Raw genomic sequence first — 24,877 nt, 5'->3', positions numbered from 1 at the left:
ATGCATGAAATTTTAAAAATGCAATAAACATTAATTTAACAACATTAGATGTCACATAAAACCCTAATGTACATAACTGATTAGAAAAAAATGAGAAAAACTAAGAAGAAACAGAGTTATTTCAACAAAAATATATCAAATGTGAAGTGTCACGCAGGGAATTGTGGGAATGTCAATTTATGTTTTTTCACTGTAAATTTTACAATGAATTGTTATTTTTCACTTTCAAAAACTGTGAATTTAACGGTATTTTACCGTAAAATTACATTAAATGTACCGTTAGATCTATTACAGTTATTCACCGTATATAGTACGGAAACTTTCTGTAAACCAATTAACAGTTTTTCACCGCAGCATTTTTACAGTCTTTTACTGTTAAAATCACGGTAATTTTTTACAGTGTAAGTAAGGTACAAAAATGTACCTTTAGGGTACTGCCCCAGTGCAAGTGCCGTACTGTTTTTTTCTGACAGTGTGAGAATATTATGACACAAAAAAGAATATTAGGCATCATAACCATTTTCAACATTGATAATAAAAAAAATTTCTTGAGCAGCAAATCAGCATATTAGAATGATTTCTGAAGGATCATGTTAACACATGTTTTGCCATAACAGAAATATTAAAATGTTTAAATGGAAAAACACTATTTTAATTGTAATAATATTACCGTTTTTTTACTGTATTTTCAATCAAATAATTCATAAAGTGTAAGAGTCTTTATAACATTTAAAAAAATCATACAGTCACCAAACCTTTGAACAGTAATGTGATGCATTTTAACTATTTTTCAGCATAAATCGTGACTTTACATCCACAAAACCCTTTTTCACAATAATTTACTATAAAAATAAATGTTGTGTCTTTTCAAATATTATATAGATTTTAGGCGTAAATTACAGTATGTTTTACAGTAAATTACATTTATTTTCTTTTAAATGTAATATAATTCCTCACAGTATATTAACTATTTTTTTGTTTTGTTTTGTTAAAAATGATGAACACTTTTACATTGCCTGCTACATCACAACACCACTTTTCTAACAGTCTTGTACTTTCTTTAGTAATATTCACACACCTCTGAGGTATCGTAAATGTCTATCTCTCGCTTTCCTCCAGGGTACCAGCCATGAGACCAGTGCTGAGAGCTGGCAAACTGGGCACTTAGACACAGCAACATCCCCGTCAGCACAAGCAGCCTGCAGATGTGCACCATAACTGAGGGAGGAGGACAGATTTATGAGACACATAGAGAGGGGGCAGTGGCTGCACTGACACATTTAACAGTCAATCAGATTCTAGGTTTATCAGCCTAATCATTTCAGGGGGGGAAAAATTGACAAAAAAGCTGAAAAGCTCCAGACAAATGTTAAAAAAGCACAGTGGAGACCTACAATCTAAACAATCCTCTCTGAATTACTGTCAATACATTAAAAGCCTAACAACAATCAATTTTTCAATCACAACCTAAAACAAATTTAAACACTGTTCTTACCTTTTTTTTTTTTTTTTTTTTTTTTTTTATTGGCACGTCTTCTCTTGAAGTATCTTCTCTAGTTGGTCCTCTACTGTGAAGTCCTGATCTTGGTGAACCTGATATGTTCTGCTTTCCCTTCAGTTCAATCACAGAGCTTCTGAACGTCTGCAACTCATTCTCTGGAATCTTCTTCCTCCTCTTCCTCACAATTTATGTTCCACACAAGATCTCCCCTCCCTGTCTGAAAACAAGCACACACTCTGACCTCCCAAGTCCTCACACACTTTGCTCATTGTGGTTCCATTGGGGGGAGAGCATGTGGAAGATGAGCTCAGTGCCAATTATCATCTTCAAACACTGTTGACCCCTGTGGGACGGCGTCTACTTTTCTCCAAAAAAAAAAAAAAAAAGAAAAAAGCACGCAGCTATATTTCACATGCGTAAATTTGACGCTATCCAGCAGCTTCAAACGTGTCATGACCAAGTGTTAGGCTGAAGTTCTAATTAAAGAAAAGAGAAAAAATTGTTTCAGCACTAAGGAATTTATTTTAATTTTCAGCATCATTCTCCAGTCTTCAGTGTCACATGATCCTTCAGAAATCCTTCTAATATGCTGAATTGTTGCTCAAGAAACATTTCTGATTATTATCAATGTTGAAAACAGCTGTGCTGATTAATATTTTTGTGGAAATCAAGACACATTTTATACATGTCACTTTTGATCAACTTAATGCATCCTTACTAAATAAAAGTATTAGTTTCTTACAATAACAACTACAAAAGAACAACTATAACAATGAATCTTACTGAGCAGTAGTGTATCTAAGCAAAAGAAGTGATTATCTGAGGTCAGCATTTTAAGATGTACATTTTTGAGACACGTATTCAGCTGTCTAAAATGGATCATTGTAGATATTTAATGTACATGCATGAAATATTCTGTGAATTTATTTATTTTTTTCAGAAATTGCAACTCCAGTGACCCCAATATCACACATTCTACATGAGCATGTTTTGTTAAACAAGTCAATGTCTAGCTAATTTCCTCTAAGCTGTAAAAAGTGGCCACTGTGACCTCACATCCGTCGTTTGTGACCCCTGACCCACACAAGATGCACACTTGCCCAGAGGGAAAAAACTGTGCAAACACTCCAGGCTGATCGCAGTGTTAATTACAGATGAGGTCTCCCTCGGGGTGATCGGAGCAGAGAATGTGACGGACAGCGTACGACTGACTCATCTCAGAGTTTCAAGTTCTGATTGAGTTCCTGTCATACAGTGTTTAAACATGCACAGGGGTCTGCTCGGATAATCCATCCACATCCCAGGTCTGACACCAGGTCTTAAGGGCCAGGAAGGATGGGAGACAAGGTGACACAAGGTGATGTGACTCACTCCCTGAATTTCCCCTCAGGGATCAGGTATGTCTTTTCATGCTCATTCAAGATTCAAGATATTACAAACGCAAAGTGTTTATAAGAGATGCATATTTACCAATTCAAAAGAAAAAAAAGATGTGCAGTTCTAGATAGATAGGATGATAGAACAAACAATAGAATGATTAATAGAACAATAGACAGATATAACAATATAGAATAATAGAATTATAGTTAGAACGATAGCCAGAATGATAGAACAACAGATACAACGATACAAATAGATGGAACGATAGATATATAGAACTATACGGTGAAAGAATGAAAGAAAGATAGAACAATAGATAAACTATAGAACGATAGAAAGAACTATAGAATGATAGAAAGAAATATAGAACGATAAAAAGAAATATAGAATGATAGAGTTGAGAGAACGATAGAATTATAGATAGATGAGAGAACGATAGAAAGAAATATAGAACGATAGAGATAGAATGATAGAAAGAAATATAGAACGACAGAAATACAGAACGATAGAAATATAGAATAGATAGAATGATAGATGATAGAATGATAGAGAGAAATATAGAATGATAGAAAGAAATATAGAATGATAGAACGATAGATAGGATGATAAATAGATGACAGAATGATAGAAAGAAATATAGAATGATAGATAGAACATTAGATGATAGAATGATAGAAATATAGAACGATAGATATATAGATAGATGAGAACGATAGAAAGAAATATAGAACAATAGATAGAACGATATATGATAGAATGATAGAAAGAAATATAGAATGACAGTTGAGAGAACGATAGAAAGAAATATAGAACGATAGATAAATAGAACGATAGATGATAGAATGATAGAAAGAAATATAGAACGATAGAAATATAGAACGATAGATGATAGAAATATAGAACGATATAGATAGAATGATAGATAGGAACGTTAGATGATAGAATGATAGAAAGAAATATAGAACGATAGATGAGAGAACGACAGAAAGAAATATAGAACAATAGAATGACAGATAGAACGATAGATGATAGAACGATAGAAAGAAATATAGAACGATAGATAGATGAGAGAACGACAGAAAGAAATATAGAACGATATAGATAGAATGATAGATAGAACGATAGATGATAGAACGATAGAAAGAAATAGAACAATAGAATGACAGATAGAACGATAGATGATAGAATGATAGAAATATAGAATGATAGAAAGAAATATAGAACGATATAGATAGATAGATGATAGAATGATAGAAATATAGAATGATAGAAATATAGAACGATATAGATGATAGAATGATAGAAATATAGAACGATAGATAGATGATAGAACGATAGAAAGAAATATAGAACAATAGAATGATAGATGATAGAATGATAGAAACAAATATAGAACGATATAGATAGAATGATAGATAGAACGATAGATGATAGAATGATAGAAATATAGAATGATAGAAAGAAATATAGAATGATAGATGATAGAATGATAGAATATAGAACGATAGATAGATGATAGAACGATAGAAAGAAATATAGAACAATAGAATGATAGATAGAATGATAGATGATAGAATGATAGAAACAGAACGATAGAAAGAAATATAGAACGATATAGAACGATAGATGATAGAATGATAGAAATATAGAACGATAGATGAGAGAACGATAGAAACAAATATAGAACGATATAGATAGAATGACAGATAGAACGATAGATGATAGAATGATAGAAATATAGAACGATAGAAAGAAATATAGAACGATAGAATGATAAATAGAATGATAGATGATAGAATGATAGAAACAGAACGATAGAAATATAGAACGATAGATAGATGAGAAAACGATAGAAAGAAATATAGAACGATATAGATAGAATGATAGATAGAACGATAGATGATAGAATGATAGAAATATAGAACGATAGATGATAGAATGATAGAAATATAGAACGATAGATAGATGATAGAACGATAGGAAGAAATATAGAACAATAGAATGACAGATAGAACGATAGATGATAGAATGATAGAAACAGAACGATAGAAAGAAATATAGAACGATAGATGATAGAATGATAGAAATATAGAACGATAGATAGATGAGAGAACGATAGAAAGAAATATAGAACGATAGAATGACAGATAGAACGATAGATGATAGAATGATAGAAATATAGAATGATAGAAAGAAATATAGAACGATATAGATAGATGATAGAATGATAGAAATATAGAACGATAGATAGATGATAGAACGATAGAAAGAAATATAGAACAATAGAATGACAGATAGAACGATAGATGATAGAATGATAGAAACAGAACGATAGAAAGAAATATAGAACGATATAGAACGATAGATGATAGAATGATAGAAATATAGAACGATAGAAACAAATATAGAACGATATAGATAGAATGATAGATAGAACGATAGATGATAGAATGATAGAAATATAGAATGATAGAAAGAAATATAGAACGATATAGATAGAATGATAGATAGAACGATAGATGATAGAATGATAGAAATATAGAATGATAGAAAGAAATATAGAACGATATAGATAGAATGATAGATAGAACGATAGATGATAGAATGATAGAAATATAGAACGATAGAAAGAAATATAGAACGATATAGATAGAATGATAGATAGAACGATAGATGATAGAATGATAGAAATATAGAATGATAGAAAGAAATATAGAACGATATAGATAGAATGATAGATAGAACGATAGATGATAGAATGATAGAAATATAGAACGATAGATAGATGAGAGAACGATAGAAAGAAATATAGAACGATATAGATAGAATGATAGATAGAACGATAGATGATAGAATGATAGAAATATAGAACGATAGATAGATGATAGAACGATAGAAAGAAATATAGAACAATAGAATGACAGATAGAACGATAGATGATAGAATGATAGAAACAGAACGATAGAAAGAAATATAGAACGATAGATGATAGAATGATAGAAATATAGAACGATAGATAGATGAGAGAACGATAGAAAGAAATATAGAACGATAGAATGACAGATAGAACGATAGGTGATAGAATGATAGAAACAGAACGATAGAAAGAAATATAGAACGATAGATGATAGAATGATAGAAATATAGAATGATAGAAAGAAATATAGAACGATATAGATAGATGATAGAATGATAGAAATATAGAACGATAGATAGATGATAGAACGATAGAAAGAAATATAGAACAATAGAATGACAGATAGAACGATAGATGATAGAATGATAGAAACAGAACGATAGAAAGAAATATAGAACGATAGATGATAGAATGATAGAAATATAGAACGATAGATAGATGAGAGAACGATAGAAAGAAATATAGAACGATATAGAACGATAGATGATAGAATGATAGAAATATAGAACGATAGAGATGAGAGAACGATAGAAAGAAATATAGAACAATAGAATGACAGATAGAACGATAGATGATAGAATGATAGAAATATAGAACGATAGAAAGAAATATAGAACGATATAGATAGAATGATAGATAGAACGATAGATGATAGAATGATAGAAATATAGAACGATAGAAAGAAATATAGAACGATAGATGATAGAACGATAGAAAGAAATATAGAACAATAGAATGACGATAGAACGATAGATGAGAACGATAGAAATATAGAACGATAGATAGAACTATAGAACAATCAAACAATAGATAGAAATATAGAACGATATATAGAACGAGATAGAATGATAGAATAGATAGATCGACAAAGATAGAAAGAAAGACAGAACGATAGAAAGAACGACAGAACGAAATCAAGAATGATAAAACGATAGAAAGAACTATAGAATGAAAGATTGATGATAGAACTATAGAATGATATATAGAAAAATAGAACAACAGATAGGAAGATAAATAGAATGATAGAAAGATAAATAGAACGATAAAAAGAATGATAGATAGAAATATAGAACGATAGATAGATTCTTTCATGAATAGAAATAGAAAAAGTAAAAATAAAAAAATAAAAACATTAGAAAACATATTTTTTGTAAATATGTAAAAGTTTTTACTGTCACTGCAGATCAGTTTAATGTGTCCTTAATGAACATTTCTTTTCACCTTAACCTTGAATAGTAGCGTATGTATTCAGACATGGCTACTCTGTATTTGTAATGTTTTGGAGATGAACACAGAATGACAGCAGATAAAATCTCAAGCACTTTTATTAGGTTTGAACAATATCTTGTTTAGAAAGGCCATTTGGCATTATATAATTATATATAATTTGCATCATATATATAATTATATATACATATATATTCAAATTTAACAAAACACTAGAAAAAAAAGATGCAAATTAAAAAATAAGATTTTAAGACAATAATACCGAATTAAAAAAAAAAACAAAAAAAAAACATCTAATACATTTCAAAATGGTCCCAGTACAGTTTAATATACAAGTATCTTAAAAAAAAGTGAGAGAAAGATAATAAAATAAAAGCAAGGCAACAGATAGGAATGAATTATAAATAACCTTACATTATGTACAGAAGGGTGCATAAAGAGGAAAGAAAAATCAGAAAGGGGAAAGTTTTAGTATTCATGGAACGTAAAACAGGCGGTGGTTTAAAATCAAGAAGCGATCCAATCAAAGACAGAAAAGTGTCAGATAAAATCCTCAAAATATGTTTTTTGGAGAGCAGAATCCTTTATTTTTCAGTCGTTCTCCTCATTCTTTCATTCTCTAATCCAAGCAGGCCATTTCAATGTCACATTCAACAGGAGCCTCCAAACACGCAGCTTCCCTTCTTGACCAGAACATCTAGATTGCTCTCCATACATTAAGAGCTTAAGTTTTGAGGGATTTTGACCTGAAGTCTGAAGCTTCCTCCAGGATGGTTTTATATGGTAAGCAAAAAAAAAAAAAAAAAAAAAAAAAAACACCAAAAACACAGAAAACCAACCAACCAGTAACCATTTTGGTTCCATTAGAGATTATCATACGCCATATGGGCAACAACGTCCGGCTGTGGGACTGGGAGAACACAGGCTACTAAAGAGCTGGCGGGAATATGCTTGAAGCTACAGGAACGTGATGAGGCACTTTCCCACCTCTGAAGAAGGATCCTGCCCCTGAGAGGCTGCTATTGGCACAGTGTCTCATGTGGAAAGGGTTAGTGTGACTTTAAGCAAATCACAACAGTCGACTCACACAATATTCAAGCAAATCCATCAGCATTTCATGGAATATCAAGCCCGTAAGAAGCTGTACTGGAAATCCTTAACTCATAATTCTTTGATCCGTAACATCGTGGATCTGAAATAACATAAAAACAGTTTCCGTCGAGATCCCTGTTAATATGGAATGACTGATGGGTGAGTGATTTCGAGCGACACCCATTGGGTTTACATACATTTAGGAGCTACAACATACATTTCATATAACTTGCATTTCCTAACACAAGGCAGTATGGAACGAGGGCTTAACCTACATAAAACATTCGCTGGAAAATAACTTTCCAATGACAATCAGATTTACAAGTTTAGCTTTAAACTTAAGCTTTAAAATGACCTAAATGTAAAGACAATCATCCTACACTGACCTTATTTATACCATCTACCGGTCCTTTTTGCAAGAAGTTGAAATTACTCAACGCTACAGACTGAAAGCGTCGTGTATCGATTTAGCTGGCTCAGTGGAGCTGGAAAGGGCTCGTTGACTTCCGCACAATGGCCGAAGTCATTTTTATGGGCAGGAACAGCTGATCAGGTGATCATGTGTCATTTCTACTAGAACTTTCTGGATCAATTTTGCACCTGTACCTTGCAAGCAGATGGCCCGGCGGGATCATTTATCTGTCTGAATGAAGGAAAAGTTAACTACCTGTACGTTACAACACCTTACTGTCAAGTACAGTTGCTAAGGCCAATCAACAGACATCTGGGAAAGTAAATACATCACTTCCTTGGTTACAATCGCAAATATAGAAGGTGCTTTTAAAAAAGGATGGGGGAAGTTCAAGACAAAATACACCCTTATGAGATTCAAAAAGGGACAAAAAACTATGTGAAGAGTCTGTTAAGCTGTATTTCCTCTGATCTAAACACTCAGGGTTTCCTTTTCTCAGTTTTTTAAGTTTAATTGTCTCTTATCTTCCTCTACACGAGTCAGGTCTGGCACGCTATAACAAAATTGACACCACAAAGACACACTTGACAGTCTAAACATCTTATAATTCTAAGTGACACCTTAGACATGCCCCCCCAAAAAAGGTTCCTGTTAAAAACATGGACTCAATGAGAGTGTCAAAACACTCAAAATGTTATCGGTCACTCCAGTGAACTCAATCGAAAAGCACAGTGAAGTATTTTCTGCGAATGCATGCGTTTACAGTGGCTCCGCGATTGGTCGATTTTGCCGCATTGTGCGCTATGTAGCTACAAGCAACAGCAAAGTGGGATTGAGCTGCCATTCAAATAGGTTTCATTCACTCAACTGCAGAGAAAGAAGGATTTTTTTTTTTGTAAAAACACCCAGTGGAAAAAAGCACCCTCATCTTGCTACCGCTCTTTCGTGTCTGTCTCTATAGCGCCATCTTAAAATATTCATGTATGCATTTATATACCAGTAAACTATATAAAGGTCACTCTAAAAACTGCAACAGAAAAAAAAAAATTACAAGAGCATATTTACACTGAGAGAAATGGGTAAGGGCCTTATTAACAAGAGCAATATTACAAAATATTCAAGAAGGCATCTCTAATGGTGTTTTCTTTGTTTTTTTTCTTTGCAACTTCGGCACCAATGTGTTCTCGTGCTTGCCGACCAAAGGATTTTTTGATTCCCTTTTGCTTTGCGCTGGCAGTCCATCTCATTTAGCTGTTTACGTGAAAGTGTGGACGTGAGTGCATGACTGGGAAAGTCTGTCCGTTTTTCTGCAGGTGGGCGTGGCTTTACTTAAAGTTGGCGTAGTCAGAGAAGGCATCAATGTATTCCTGGACCACTTTGTAGCAGAACTCATACTGCTCCTGTGGAGAAAAGCAGGATACTATGAGTTGAGAAACTAGTTGAGAGGTAACGCATTACAAGTAACTTGGAGTTATGTAATCAGATTACTTTTTCAAGTAACTAGTAAAGTACACATTGCTTTTTCAATTTACAACAAAATATCTAAGTTACTTTTTCACATTTATTGACTGACAGCTCTTCTGTCTTGTTACGTGGCTGTGTAGTTTTATTTTAAAGACCCATTGGATTGGTGGAAGCAGGATGACGTCACCGAGTTTCCGGCATAAATAGCGTGGATGGCGACAATGGAGTCTCTCTTGCTGGGCTGGTCTCGCTGGTGTCTCTCTCTCTGCAGTTCCCCTCACTGCGGTCCCTTTTGAACACCCATCGTCCACTCTCATGGGGCGCTTAGTCTTTCTTTTGTTATAGTTTAGTTTGCATTCTTGATCTTTCTTTGTTTTGGTCGATACGTTTTCTTTATATGGTTAATGTTTTATTTTAACAATAACGGGTAGTGGAGTTACTTAAACAGGTCACTGTTTATTAATGTAGTAAGTATAGTGAAGGAAGCAGAGGCCCGGAAGACTTACTCCTTTTGCTTTATCGGAAGCTAGGTAAGAACTATTGGTGAGAATAGCCAGGCAGGCATTCTTTGTTTCTTTGGCAGTTTTCCCTATCTGCTTGCTGTTAATTCTTTTGTTAATATTTTATCTAATTTTGTTTGTAACATTATTCCCAAATTGTTTATTCTTCTTTATATTATAATTAAACGAGGGCGATTTATTATCCTGAAAATTAACTAGCGGTGTCTGAGGCTCGTGCATGTGTGCGGTCCATGCCCTTATTGGAGTTATTTTATTTAATGAGCTGTTAACTCAGACATGGGCCGTAACATATTTGGGGGCTCGTCCGGGATCTGGATGATCTGAATGATCCGAATTATCTCAATTTTTGCGTGGCTTCGTTTGATCTTTTGATCTGTTCACGCGTTTCGAATTTGTTACTTTGTAACTTCGTTGAGACACAGTTGCTTGTTGTGAATTTCGGCTTGTGTAGTGCATGTTTTATTTTTCTCTTCAACCTTTAGACGTTTAAAGGTGCTAAAGAGGATGTTTTGTTTTATACATTTTTGCACAGATTCACAATTCACAGATTTTATTGCGAATCCGACGCAAGTGGAGTAGTTTCAAATGAATAGAACTGATCTTATGAAAATTGCCGCTTATTATAAGGTAAGTTTTCACAATACTGCATCCAAATGCAAACTCTTCAGATTTTGCTTGTTGATTCGTTACATAAACAAGGCATCTTTGGTGATGAGGAAAGGTTGGTAGACTATCCCGAATCAGTTGCGGGTAGTTCAGAGGATCTTGCGCTGCAAGTTAAAAAGTTGGAGTTGCAAGCTAAAGAGCGCAAAGAGGTTTGTTGAGAGAAAGGGAGGAATGTGAACGTGAGAAAGAGAGAGACGAAGAGAGCGTGAGAGACATGAACTTGAGTTGAAAAAGCTTGAAATGGAACAAGCGTGCCGCCTCAAAGAAATGGAGTTGAAAGCACGTGAAAGAGGTGTAACAGATAGCTCTGAGTTTGACGTGAGTCGTAGCATGTCTCCATGTTGAGAGAAATAAAGTGCAGAGGTATTGTGTGCGCTGTGTGAACATGATGGTTATTGTAGTTCTAGACTAAATGTAAACATGCATTTACTCATCTCACTTGCACAAAAACATTCAGTATTCCTCAAAATGAATTAAAAAACGATGAAATGCATTAGCAGAATTTTACGCGAACCTGTTATAATTAACTATATTAAATTACACAACTATACTTTATGTATTTAATCTCACTTTATTAACCAATGTCACTGCTGCTCACCTAATTCAACCATACCAATAAGCAAAAATTAATTTACATTAGATTTAGAAATAAGAGTGTTGAACTTCCTTCTCCTGTATCCTATTCTTCTATAATCCAGAAGCACAGCTGAAAAGTTCGTTGAGCTGAGCTGAGCGACGAAAATACATTTTGTGCACAATAACAAAATAATAATTAAAGATCTGCAGTGTGAGCGACGTGTTTTCTCACCAGTGTCTGCACCATGTGCGGTCTCTGTAGTCTTAGACTCTTCACTGTCTGAAAAACGTCCAGAATGCCCTCCGCCTTCACCCGCTCCAGGACCGTGCTCAGAGCACAGAATGTCCCTGTGCGCCCTGCGCCGGCACTGTTAACACACAAACAAAAATCAATTACACACCGTTCTGTGGATATTAATGAGTCACTTTCTTCCTTAATTGCCTGACCCTGAAATCCCACTGGACAAAACAACTCTTACTATGTTTCATCATTACCGAGTGCTTTGGACAGGTTTTTGTTAAGTTATACCAAGTGCCCATGGATGCCTTCCAGCATTACAAAACCACTAAACCTTACTTGAGCTGCCAAACCAGTGAGACCTGTTAAAGTTGGCATTTCTGTCTAACCAAAAGTTCCTGTATCCATGCTAGAAGATTTATGGTTAGGTTTAAAAACTATTCATGTAATAAGCTGAGTAGTGTACTGCTGTAACAACCACAAATCATGGAATATGATTAACTTATTTCCTGTTTTTGTTTTATGGGTTCCCATTTGGAGCATATAAGGACAATCCAAATGTTCAAGTTAAATATAGGCCACCATTCAAATGTTTGGGGCCAGTAAGATTTTTTGTTTTAAAGAAATTAATACTTTTATTCAGCAAGCATGCATTAAATTGAGTAAAGTCATTTATAATATTACAAAAGATTCATTTCAAAAGAATCCTGACAAAAACGTATCACGGAAATATTAAGCAGCACAACTGTACTCAACATTGATAAGAATAATACATGTTTTCCTGAGCACCAAATCAGCAAATTAGAATGATTAGTGAAGGAAGACTGTAGTGATGGCCTTCACATGAATAAATTACATTTAAAAAATATACTAAAATATACATTTTTTTAAATTGTAAAAATATATGTATTAATATTTCACAATATTACAGTTTTTACTGTATTTTTGAACAAATAAATGCAACATTGGTGAGCATAAGAGACAAAACATTAAAAAACATTAAAATATTTTACTGACACCCAAATTTTGAATGGTAGTTTGCAATTCAACATTCCAAAATTAAGCAGCAAATCAAAAAGAGAGCAAAAACAGGTTTTGCATGTGGAATGTAGAATATTCCTCTCAAAAAGCCACCAAATTAAAAAAATAATTATGAATTCTACTGTCATAAGGACAAAAATGTATTACAATATGAATGTATATTACTATACAAATATCTTAATACAAACAATACATAACAGTTTCATTTTTCAACTTCATCTTCTGGCCAGAAGTGCGGCTTACCTGCAGTGCACAGTGATTGGGTGGTTTCCAGACTGCTGCTGCTGCTTCTGAACTGCAGCGATGATATTGATCATGCCCTTCCCGTCGGAGGGGATGCCCACCTCTGGCCAGCCATGGAAATGAAACTGCCTCACAGCACGAGACTTATTTTCCTGCAGTGAGAAAGAAAAAGTATAATGCCAGTTACACCAATGGACCACATTAAAATACAGAGATAAAACAAAACAAAAAACAAAACATAAATCACAAATCATTTCTGTTTCAAAAGATGAAATGGACTCACTCTGTTGTTGGTGACGAGAAGGTCCCTAACAGTGTAGCTTTCACTTTCCTCCTCCCTCTTCAGCTCAATGGACATGTCCCCACAAGCCATCACACCGTCACTAGGCCAATATTGAGCACACTTCTCCTGCAGATAGTGGGAGAAAAAATACATGGGATATGTATGGAATCGTTTTTTCTAGCAATACGTTTCTGTCACTAGCCCAATGTTCAGTTGCATAAAGCACCTTAAGAGTAATTTTCCCTTAAGATCACTCTTAGGTTTCCCTTAAACTTAAGGGTGTTGCAGAAAATAAACCTTAAGTCTTACTCATAAACCCTTAGAATTTCCTATTTTTCACTTAAAGGATTAGTTCACCCAAAAATGAAAACGATCACTCTTCCACTGGAACTACACTCCCGTACGATAGTTACCGGAAGCTAGTGATTACAGCTTATAAAGTTATAATTATGGATAATGGGTTAAAAAAAATGCCACCATTCATTCCCATTATAGAGGTTGGAAGAGCCAGAATACTCTGCTTGGCTCAAAGAAGAAAGTCATATACACTTTGGATAGCTTGAGGGTGAGTAAATTGACCCTTCGCAAAGACCCGCCCCCCTTAGTTACTATTGCTTTGTCCGACAAGCCATGGCGCCGTCACGCCACACACAGTGAAAAATACATTGCGGAGCAAAGAGGACACTGACAACACGTCAACAGACAAGACAGAGCATGTTACTTATGATATTAAACAAAGTCCCAGCTTTCAAATTGTGTCATTTTTTAAGAAAATCAAACAATAAAAACCTTTAGTTTTGTGGCTCTTTAATGTGTCATGACAGATTGCTGTAGTGCCACAGCTCAAGCAGCTCGTGAGCCGATCATCTCTTCTTGCTAGTTAATTAATAGCATGAAATAAACATGAATGAACATGAGAAGGAATGTTGTTTAAAACGCGGAAAGACGTCAGTACAACGAGGTTAATCTTCTAACTCCTGACTACTTTGTCATACACAATGGAGGATTCGGTGTTATGAATGGTTAGATCGCTTGTCAATCAAACTCCTGGTGAAGGGTCAATTATGGGATCATTTTTGGGTGAACTATCCCTTTAAGTAATCCCTTGCATAAAGCACCTTAACTGTCATTTTCCTAAGTACAACAAGTGTTAGACGGAGGGAACAGGTTTAACCTAAGTCAACTAAAGTCAACACAGAAAACAACATAAAACACTTTATGTTGTTTTCTGTGAAAACCAGCCATCTGTGTTAACAAATAACAAGTCCACGGCAACACCAGATTTTGTTTTCTGATACAGCAAATCTTTGGGTCTTTGTCACAAATCACTTGATGGTTTCCCTTCCAAAGAGAAGCGTTTAAGGGATTTTATGCAACACCCTCAAATCATTCCCTTAGGTAGGGAGTTTCAGTTTGAAGGGAAAAACCTGAGTTTTTCCTTCACAAGGGGGTGCTTTATGTAACCGAGCACAGATCTTTAACCACAAGGCTACACCACAAAATGAAACAAAGTTAGCGTGATGCTACAAACAAAGTCGGGAAGCAGCTAAACCTACCTGTCCTCTCTCCTCCAACTCGGTCAGCATAACAATAGAGCAGCTCCTCCACTCCCAGATCATTCTCCAGAAGTCCTCAATGGTGTGCTGCAGGGGCCCCTGACATGCCATGTATGAGTCCTTTTGCCGATAACCCTGGATTCACACACACACAAAGTATGTCTACATCACGCACTTGTATACATTGGGCATTGGCCAACTGTAATCATGGATAAACACTACTGTTCAAAAGTATGGGGTCGGTAGAATTTTCAAAGAAGTCTTGCATGCTCACCAAAGCTAAAATTTATTTATTACTTAAATATTTAATATTACTGATACATTTAATATTTAAGTTTATTCATGTGAAGGCAAAGCTGAATTTTCAGCAGTCAATACTTCAGTCTTCAGTGTACGGAAGAGGATTAGGGCCAAGCAATAATAAAAAAATAAAACCATCTCGAGATTAAAGCTGTTAAAATTCGAAAAACAAAATTGAGAAAAATTTTGAGATAAAATGTTGAGAATAAACTCGTTAAATTATGGGAAAAAACTCGTTAAATTTCGAGAACAAATTCGTTAAATTATGAGAAAAATATCGTTAAATTTCGAGAAAAACGTTGAGATAAAATGTTGAGAATAAACTCATTAAATTATGAGAAAAAAGTTGTAATTTAGCTAATTTGTTCTCGTAATTGAAAGACTTTCTCATAATTTAATGAATTTGCTCTCATAATTTAACGACTTTTTTCTTGTAATTTAATGACTTTATTCTCAACATTTTATCTCGACTTTTTTCTCGTAATTTAAAGAGTTTATTCTCAAAATCTTATTTTGACTTTTTTCTCGAAATTTAACAAGTTTTTTCTCGAAATTTAACATCTTTAATCTCGAGATGTTTTTTTTTTTTATTATTATTATTGCTTGGCCCTAATCCTCTTCCGTATCAGTGTCACATGATCCTTCAGAAATCATTATAATATGCTGATATGGTGATCAAGAAACATTTATTATTATCAATGTTGAAAACAAACAGTTTAAAAAAAAAAAAAAAAAAAGATTCTTTGATGAATATGAAAATCAAAAGAACAGCATTTATTGTCACTTTTGATCAATTTAATGCCCTTGCTGAATAAAAGTATTAAACAAAATTGTGAACAATTGTGTATATGAGGACTGTATTAACAGTATATTAACAGCAATCAGACCACACCAGAGCATGTTTTAGATCTCCAGTGCTCTTTGGGTGCTACCAAGCAGATTGATTCATGCCAGTGGACACGTACAGCAAGAAGGCACAGTGCTTATGACAAAACAGTCTTTTGTTCATTAGTATAGTAATCTTCCAGACTGTGAAGCAACTTGGGTTTCCAATGTGGCAGCACTGGTGATTTTTTTTCTCTGTTGATTACCTTGATAAAGTGCTTCAGTCACACAAAAGAAACAGGAAGTGAAAGGGCTTTCAGCCAAAACAAAGCTGCCCAACTCTCACCGGAGATCTGCTATGGAGAGAAGGACATTTGAGGTCTGTCCCAAAACCTACTGAACTGCCTTGCTCCCTACTGCCTACTTAGGTTGCCGTCTTCCTAATCATCATGGCACTTCATGAGGTAATTTAATTACTAATACTTTTCAGTATAGAATGAAAATACATTTTTATAAATCATCATTACTTTTTTCATTAGGTTTTGTGACAGAGCGATGACCACCATCCCAGGCTGCTTATCTCAGTATGGGTGTCCATATAACTTCATGACTGAAAAATGTTTCTAAACCACACCCAAAAAGAAAAAAAGCATGCTGTGTGGTCTCTCAACAGAGCGTAGAATATTGTAGCATTACCTCTAGGGTTCACTGAGCGGTTTTTCGGTTAGTTGGGAGTTTGGTTATGCTGGCTGAAGTCAGACGGGTTTTACTCACATCTATAAAAGAGGCGTTGATGTAGTCTGTGTTCTCCTCCCCTCGTTTTACAGGGATGATCACTCTGTTAAATTCATCTAGAAGAAACAGAAAAAGTTCAGAATGAAACACAGGAATGCACATACTGATAAATTTACTGTAAGACATTTTGGATAAAAGCAGCTGCCATAACAGCTGTATAAATGTATAATATTTAAAGCATAAACTAGGCAACTCTGTGTTTTTTTTTTTCCAGCAGAGAGCTTAATGTTTTAAAAGAAGTCTCTTATGCTCACTATGGCTGCATTTAATTGATCAGAAATACAGTAAAAACAGTAATATTGTGATTTGTCAATTTTATTACCATTTAAAATAACTTTTGCTGAGTGTGATGATGCCCATTTTACCCCAAGTATATAGAAGTATTCATTTCTAAATAAATAAATAAATATTTATAATAAATGTTACTGACCCAAACTTATGAACAGTAGTGTATTTTTGAAGTTATTCTCCCAAATCACAGTCTGGTTACTAAACATGGATACACAACTCACATGGAATGATTTGCAAAACACGATTCTTCTTCATGTTCGCAGGCAGGTTCCCTGTTCTCATCTTGTCATTTTGGATTTTAATGGAGGTAAGTTTCTAAAAGAGAGAATGAGATATATAATAATAAATAAAACAGAAGAAAATAAGAAAACTTTTCATTATGGTACCAGAACAATGTAATTCCTAAAAATGCAAAACAACAACAACAACAACAAAAAACAACTGTTTGTGCTACCTTAAACTCCGCCTCCAGGCCTCCACAGCCAGCTCCAGGTAAAGGAGCGTAGAGTTTAGACAGGTGAGACTCCAGAGACGTCACTTCTAACTCTGTGTCCCCGTACAGGTAGTGCTCTAGCAAAGCTTGGAATATAAACACATACTGCATCTGTAGGGAAAAAGGGAGGGTGGGAGATTAGTATTTCTTTAATATAACTTTATTAATGGGAAGGTTTTTTTTTTTTAGCTCACGTCAGTCTGGACCATCTGACAGCGCTGGGCTCTGATCCGTGTGACAAATCCGAAGACGTCGACCTTTCTCTCTGCCCCCATCATGTCCAGCATAGCGTCTATCACAATGAAGGTCCCCGTTCTGCCCACACCCGCACTGAGATAAACAGATGAGAATCAGTTATTTGACATTTGGTGCCTTTCATAAAAATTAAAAAAAAAAAAAAAAAAACACTGCTCACATACATTACCGTTCAAAAGTTTGGGGTCGGTAAGATATTTAAATGTTTTTGTCTCTTTTGCTTACCAAGGCCACATTTATTAGATCATTGTATTGTAAAATATTATTACAATTTAGAACTACATAAAAAAGTTTGTCGAGACAAACTTTAAGTTGGCTTGAAAAAGCCGGTCCAGAAAGTTTGAAGCAGTTTTAAAAGTTTTCAGTTTGAAAGTTTCAGTTTTAGTTTAGTAATTTTGATAGAATACTAGGGTGCTCTGTGTGGTTGCTAAGGTGTTGCTATGCGGTTGCTAGGGTACACTGAGTGGTTGCTAAGATGTTGCTATGTGGTTGCTAAGGTTCTCGGGGTGGTCACTAGCAACCGCATAGCAACACCTTAGCGACCCCCCCGAGTACCTTAGCAACCGCATAGCAACACCATAGCAACCACATAGCAACACTAGGGTACTTGGGGTGGTTGCTATGGTGTTGCTATGCGGTTGCTAGGGTACTCGGGGTGGTCGCAAAGGTGTTGCTATGCGGTTGCTAGGGTACTCGGGGTGGTTGATAGGGTGTTGCTAGATTTAGTTAGATAGATAGATAGATAGATAGATAGATAGATAGATAGATAGATAGATAGATAGATAGATAGATAGATAGATAGATAGATAGATAGATAGATAGATAGATAGATAGATAGATAGATAGATAGATAGATAGATAGATAGATAGATAGATAGATAGATAGATAGATAGGGAATGGGCTTCCGTAGTTTAAATTTGAATTTTGACAGTTGGAGTTTGAACAGTCTTGGCTCATTTGAACATTCCATCAATGAAAGTTAATGGGATTTTTCCGAGCTTTAAAGTGGAACTCAGTAAGATTTGCAAAGCTCCCCCTACAGGTTTCTTCAGTGAATCACACTGTCGTAAATACTCCAAGCGCAGCTCTGGACTACAACGACTACAACGCTCACCAGTGCAGTAGTTTTGCAAATACAGTACAAGAACGAGGAGGTGGGTAATTTGCAAATACAGTACACTCGATGGAGGTGGGTAATTTTCGAAATTGTCTTATAAAGTCATTATATATACACTGTTTTTGAATAATCACTCTCGCGTGAACGTCAACATGAGGCGAGATTGTGTCGGGTTGGTGCAGCTCAACTTGCAAGTGCTGTATTCTGGCGTAGACGTGCCAGAGGGGGTTAGTGCTCGCCTCAAACACACCACTACAAGTCAATTAACCATCGTAAGGACTTAGAAAACTATTTATGAAGGTAAATACAGTTACTTAGTTATGCTTTAACAGTCTTTTTTAGGAAAAATTTAAGTCCGATCAGTTAGAAAAGCACACTAAGTCAGAACAGTCTGAAGATCTCACCCGTGTTTGGAGTATGTAGAGTTAAAGCTCTAGGAGGAGTTAGAGTTGAAAATTTTAGTCTCAGAAGAAAATAGCTTTTTCAAGCCAACTTAATGACTGTTTTCTATTTTATTTTATTATATTATCAATTGAATGTGTCCTTGATGAATAAAAGTATTAATTTCTTTCTAAAAAAAAAAAAACCTTACTGACCCCAAACTTTTGAATGGTAGTGTACTCTGCACAAAAGATAATGAAGCTCCTTACCTGCAGTGAACCACTATGGGTCCAGCATATTGTGGGTTGCAGGTCTTGACCTTTTTTAGGAACTTCAGCATGCCAATTGGAGTGAAAGGAACCCCGAAATCAGGCCAGCTAGTGAAGTGAAACTGTGTGACCAGCCTCTGGGGCTTCTTACCCGACACATCACCCACCTAAACACACAAACACATCATCATTCACCAAACACACATCTCAACAACACTTCTTGTAATAACAGCCTTCTCTCTTCTGAGATTACAAGAATAGACCTTTTGAAATGTTATAATCTGATATCTAGGGGGCACAGATATATGGGACCTTTGTGAATTGGGGGAACTTATTTGTCCTACTGAATGATTTTAAAATAGAAACAGTAACACTGATAAAATAAAATAAACAAACAAATAAATAAATGATAGATCAAATATGAGCTTTAAACCTTAAAGGTCTGTGCCCGGTTGCATAAAGCACCTTAAGTGTAATTTTCCCTTAAGATCGCCCTTATGTTTCCCTTAAACTTAAGGGTGTTGAAGAAAATAACCGTTAAGTGTTACTTAAGGGTTTCTTTAGGCGAAACGTCATAAACCCTAAGAATTTCCCTTAAGTATATATTTTTCACTTAAGTAATGTGTAAGTGTTGCATAAAGCCCCTTAACCTTCATTTCCCTAAGTATATCGTAAGGTTCGTAAAACTTCACCTTAAGTGTTACACAGATTGAGCAGGTTCAATCCAAGTCGTATAACGTGCCACGATCGGCCGCTTCATATGATAGACAAATTGTACTTTAGCGGTTTATTCACATAAACATTGATGAAATATAAGATATCTTATAACATATCTTATATGGTCAACGGAAGCGCAAACGTGCGTGCATCACACACAAAAACAAACCTCATTGGTTCTTGCCGCACATTTGAGCTTCCGACACAGCTGTAATCATATGGATGTCTTTCAATAAATGGACATAAATGATGAGAGAATATTAAAAATATCGTTATTTGTTATCCAAAGATGAATGAAAGTCTTATGGGTTTGGAACGACATGAGGGTGTCAGGGTGAGTGAATGACGGCAGAAATCTCAATTTTGAGTAAACAATCAATTTGAGTTTCTCGTCTCTTTCATATTTGGTTTTCTTTTTTGTTTTCCTTATCCATATTATGTTGTTTTCTGTGAAAACTTACCACGATACGTATTAACAAATAACGTGTCCATGGCAACAGTAGAATTTTTTAACGGCAAAACCTGGGATGCTGTCGTTAAACACTTAACGGTTTCCCTTACCTAAGAGAACAGTTTAAGAGATTATATGCAACACCCTTAAGTCATTCCCTTAGTTGAGGGGAAATCACGCCTTAAGTGTCATACTTAAGGGAAAAACTTAAGGTGCTTTATGCAACCGGGCACTGGTTTCACAGGCAGGACTTAGCCTAAGCCAGGATTAGACCTTAGTTTAATTAAGGCATTTAAGTAGCTTTTATAAACTTTCACAAGAAAAACACATTACTGCTGTGCATCTTGAGACAAAACAATGGCACTGACATGTTTTAAAGGGATAGTTCACCCAAAAATGAAAATTTGATGTTTATCTGCTTACCCCCAGGGCATCCAAGATGTAGGTGACTTTTTTTCTTCAGTCGAACACAAATTATGATTTTTAACTGCAACCGCTGCCGTCTGTCAGTCAAATAATAGCAGTAGATGGGAACTTCAACTATAACAGTAAATAAAACTTGCTTAGATAAATCAAAATTAAACCCTGCGGCTCGTGACGACACATTGATGTCTTAAGACACGAAACGATCGGTTTGTGCGAGAAACCGAACATTATTTAGATAATTTTTACCTCTAATACACCACTATGTCCAACTTCGTTCAGCTTCCTGTTAGTGAGGTCAAAAAACGCGTTCTGAAGACGGAAGTGATGTCTCGCCCATATACTTCAATGAGTGTGAGACATCACTTCCATTGTCAGAGCGCGATCAGACCTCACTAGCCGGAAGCTGAACGAAGTTGGACATAGTGGTGTATTAGAGGCAAAAAATTATATAAATAATGTTCGGTTTCTTGCACAAACCGATCGTTTCGTGTCTTAAGACATCAATGTGCCGTCACGAGCCGCAGGGTTTAATTTGGATTTGTTTATGGAAGATTTTTCGACTCTTATTGTTCAAGTTCCCAATCACTGCTATTATTTGACTGACAGACGGCAGCGGTTGCAGTTAAAAATCATAATTTGCGTTCGACTGAAGAAAAAAAAGTCACCTACATCTTGGATGCCCTGGGGGTAAGCAGATAAACATCAAATTTTCATTTTTGGGTGAATATCCCTTTAAGATCTGTCAGTGCAAGTTGCTTTCAGTTAAAAGAGCTCAAACATTTATTGTAGTCTAGGATTAGCTTAAGCCTTGTCTGTTAAACTGTGGGTTAGTGTGTTTCTATTATGTTCTTAATTTTGAAGTGCTGAAAGATTAAATTTGGCAGGATTTCTTAATTCTGAACTTTTGAACTAATTTTTAAATTCTGCCTCTATAATGCATACAATAAATCAAGGAATTCCGACACTGCACTTTTTCTTATGGCATTTTGATATTTAGGTGTACACTTTTATCACTGTCCTCAATACTGTCATTGCTGTCACTACCACCATGCCAAGCATATAGTCAAATACTCTTTGTTTTACCAATTCAGACTTAACTGCTAGTAAAGTTGCTATGAGGGTGCGTTCACACTTGTCATGTTTGGTACAATTAAAACAAACTCTGCAGCGATTGCTCTGTTACTGCGGTTCATTTGAACATGTTTGAACGCTGCCATCCGAACCCTGGCGCGCACCAAACAAGCGGACCGAGACCACTGAAAAGATGGGTCTCGGTCCGCTTCCAAACAAACTCTGGTGTGGTTTCAATGATATATGAACGCAACACGGACCAAAAACATGTAAACAAACCAAAAACAGGAAGATGATACCCTAAATTTTGTCCTGGTTCACTTAGTGTTCACACTGTCATTTTTAACACTGAATCTAAAGATTAAAAAATGATGATGTATAATTTGTGACAAAACTTATTGAACATCCAAACAACTCTGTGTTCTGGGCTAAATGTGCTCGCTGTATGTGTGTACATATGGTGGTATTTTTACCAGCTGAAAACTCAAAAAGAGCTTATAATAAAATGTGTAAAGAAGTCAAAACAGTGCCGGCAATGTCTCCATTGCACACACACATTGCACATTCTGTCCTTTTCAGGGTCGCATCTTGTGATATCACATGCTCTTTTTGGTTTGTTTAGATGTCTTTGGTCTGTGTTGCGTTGATATTTCAATTGAACCACACCAGAGTTCCTTTGGAGGCGGACCGAGACTCCCTGAAATGATGTTCGCTTGTTTGGTGAGCACCAGGGTTCAGATTACAGCGTTCACACTTATTCAAATGAACCACACTAACAGAGCTATCGCACCAGAGTTAATTATATATAATTTGTATTATTTTTTTTTAAATGACCATTCGTTTGCTAGATAAGACCCTTATTCCTCGTCTGGGATCATGTAGAGCCCTTTGAAGTTGCATTTAAACTGTAATTTGGACGTTCAACCTGTTGTACACCGGTGAAGTCCTCTATATGGAGAAAAATCCTGGAATGTTTTCCTTAAAAACCTTAATTTCATTTCAACATAAAATCTTGGATGACATGGGGGTGAGTAAATTATCAGGAAATTTTAATTTTGAAGTGAACTAATCCTTTAAGACTGTTGGTGTATTTTGATAAAAGAGGTAGCTAGCAGTTCTTTTAATTGGCTTAGAGAATATTTATCATCCAACTCCAATAATTTCAAAAATCAACCAATTAATCAGCCTGTCCGATATATCGGTAATGATTGCAAACCTTGCAGGGAAACTTCTAAGCATCCTACCTGCTGAATGCAGAACTTGCGGATGGTATAGTCAACCAGAACCATCATGTCCTCCACTGACACGCGGATATTTCCATAGGTCCAGCATCCCTGGTCTGGCCAGTACTGAGCACATTTACACTGTGGATATGAAGCACATTATATCATAATCATGATCATCACTGCGGTGATTGTACATCTTTATTAATGGCCATCTTCCTCAAAGTTGCACTCTAAATCCATTATGTGAGACCGCGATAAGAGCTGAGGCTGTAAAATCAAAGATCAGCTTACACCTCTTTGACACTACATCTAATAGATTACTTGTGACATTTACCTCTTTCCTCTCTTTCAAATTGGTTACCATGACAATGGTGGCAGTGTTCTGTTCCCAGATCATCCTCCAGAAATCATTGACTGTTTCCTCTTTTGGTCCTGCAATAAGAAATCTTTAGTTTAGCTTTTTGTTGATTAATTATTATAAAAAAATATATGTGTCAAGTATTTGGATATTTATGAAAGTCATTAAAGCCATTTTTACCTTGTGCAGCAATGAATTTGTTTTTCTCCTGGTATCCCTGAAAAGAAAAACAGTGTGAAAAACTGGCATGTTTCTTATTAAAGGGTTAGTTCAAACAAAAATGAAAATTCTGTCATTAATTACTTACCATCATGTCGTTACAAACCTGTAAGACCTTTGTTCATCTTCAGAACACAAATTAAGATATTTTTGATGAAATCCGAGAGTTTTTTTTTTTATCCTCCATAGACAGAAATTTAATTAATATAGGCACAGAAAGGTACTAAAGACATCGTTAAAATAGTCCATGAGACTACAGTGGTTCAACCTTAGTTTTATGAAGCAACAAGAATACTTTTTTTGCACAAAAACAAAATATAAAAAAAAATAACGACAATAATAAGCCAGCTTTCGGACATAAACATGGAAGCGCTACACTGTGTTTACTACGTCAACTGCGTAGAAGACTAACATGGAAGAGAAGAGATGGTTGAATAAAGTTGTTATTTTTGTTTTGTTTTTGCGCACAAAAAGTATTCTCGTCATTTCATAACATTAAGGTTGAACCATATGGGCCATTTTAACGATGTCTTTAGTACCCTTTTGGGCCTTGACAGTGGTAATT

The 24,877-nt window shown here is 35.3% G+C and overlaps 2 protein-coding genes across 2 annotated transcripts in view; both read right to left on the bottom strand.

Moving 5' to 3' along the window:
* gnrh2 (gonadotropin-releasing hormone 2) overlaps positions 1–1,216 on the bottom strand; it is a 2,396-nt gene extending 1,180 nt beyond the window's left edge. Inside the window, exon 1 of the mRNA XM_067375783.1 lies at positions 1,079–1,216. Coding sequence (XP_067231884.1) covers positions 1,079–1,216 — 138 coding nt within the window. The remainder of the gene's footprint in view (positions 1–1,078) is intronic.
* Positions 1,217–7,814: 6,598 nt separating this feature from the next.
* Positions 7,815–24,877, bottom strand: part of ptpra (protein tyrosine phosphatase receptor type A) — a 40,884-nt gene continuing 23,821 nt past the window's right edge. Inside the window, exons 11-23 of the mRNA XM_067375628.1 lie at positions 24,274–24,310; positions 24,070–24,167; positions 23,754–23,873; positions 19,845–20,011; positions 18,016–18,151; positions 17,783–17,932; positions 17,550–17,643; positions 17,017–17,093; positions 15,118–15,252; positions 13,562–13,687; positions 13,279–13,430; positions 11,989–12,124; positions 7,815–9,929 (exon numbers count right to left, since the gene is read on the bottom strand). Coding sequence (XP_067231729.1) covers positions 9,855–9,929; positions 11,989–12,124; positions 13,279–13,430; positions 13,562–13,687; positions 15,118–15,252; positions 17,017–17,093; positions 17,550–17,643; positions 17,783–17,932; positions 18,016–18,151; positions 19,845–20,011; positions 23,754–23,873; positions 24,070–24,167; positions 24,274–24,310 — 1,503 coding nt within the window. The 3' untranslated portion in view covers positions 7,815–9,854. The remainder of the gene's footprint in view (positions 9,930–11,988; positions 12,125–13,278; positions 13,431–13,561; positions 13,688–15,117; positions 15,253–17,016; positions 17,094–17,549; positions 17,644–17,782; positions 17,933–18,015; positions 18,152–19,844; positions 20,012–23,753; positions 23,874–24,069; positions 24,168–24,273; positions 24,311–24,877) is intronic.

This window comes from Chanodichthys erythropterus, chromosome 22 (assembly GCF_024489055.1).
Source record: "Chanodichthys erythropterus isolate Z2021 chromosome 22, ASM2448905v1, whole genome shotgun sequence".
Taxonomy (NCBI): domain Eukaryota; kingdom Metazoa; phylum Chordata; class Actinopteri; order Cypriniformes; family Xenocyprididae; genus Chanodichthys; species Chanodichthys erythropterus.
Note: the sequence above shows the minus strand (reverse complement) of the source record. Positions and strands in the feature narration are given on the sequence as shown.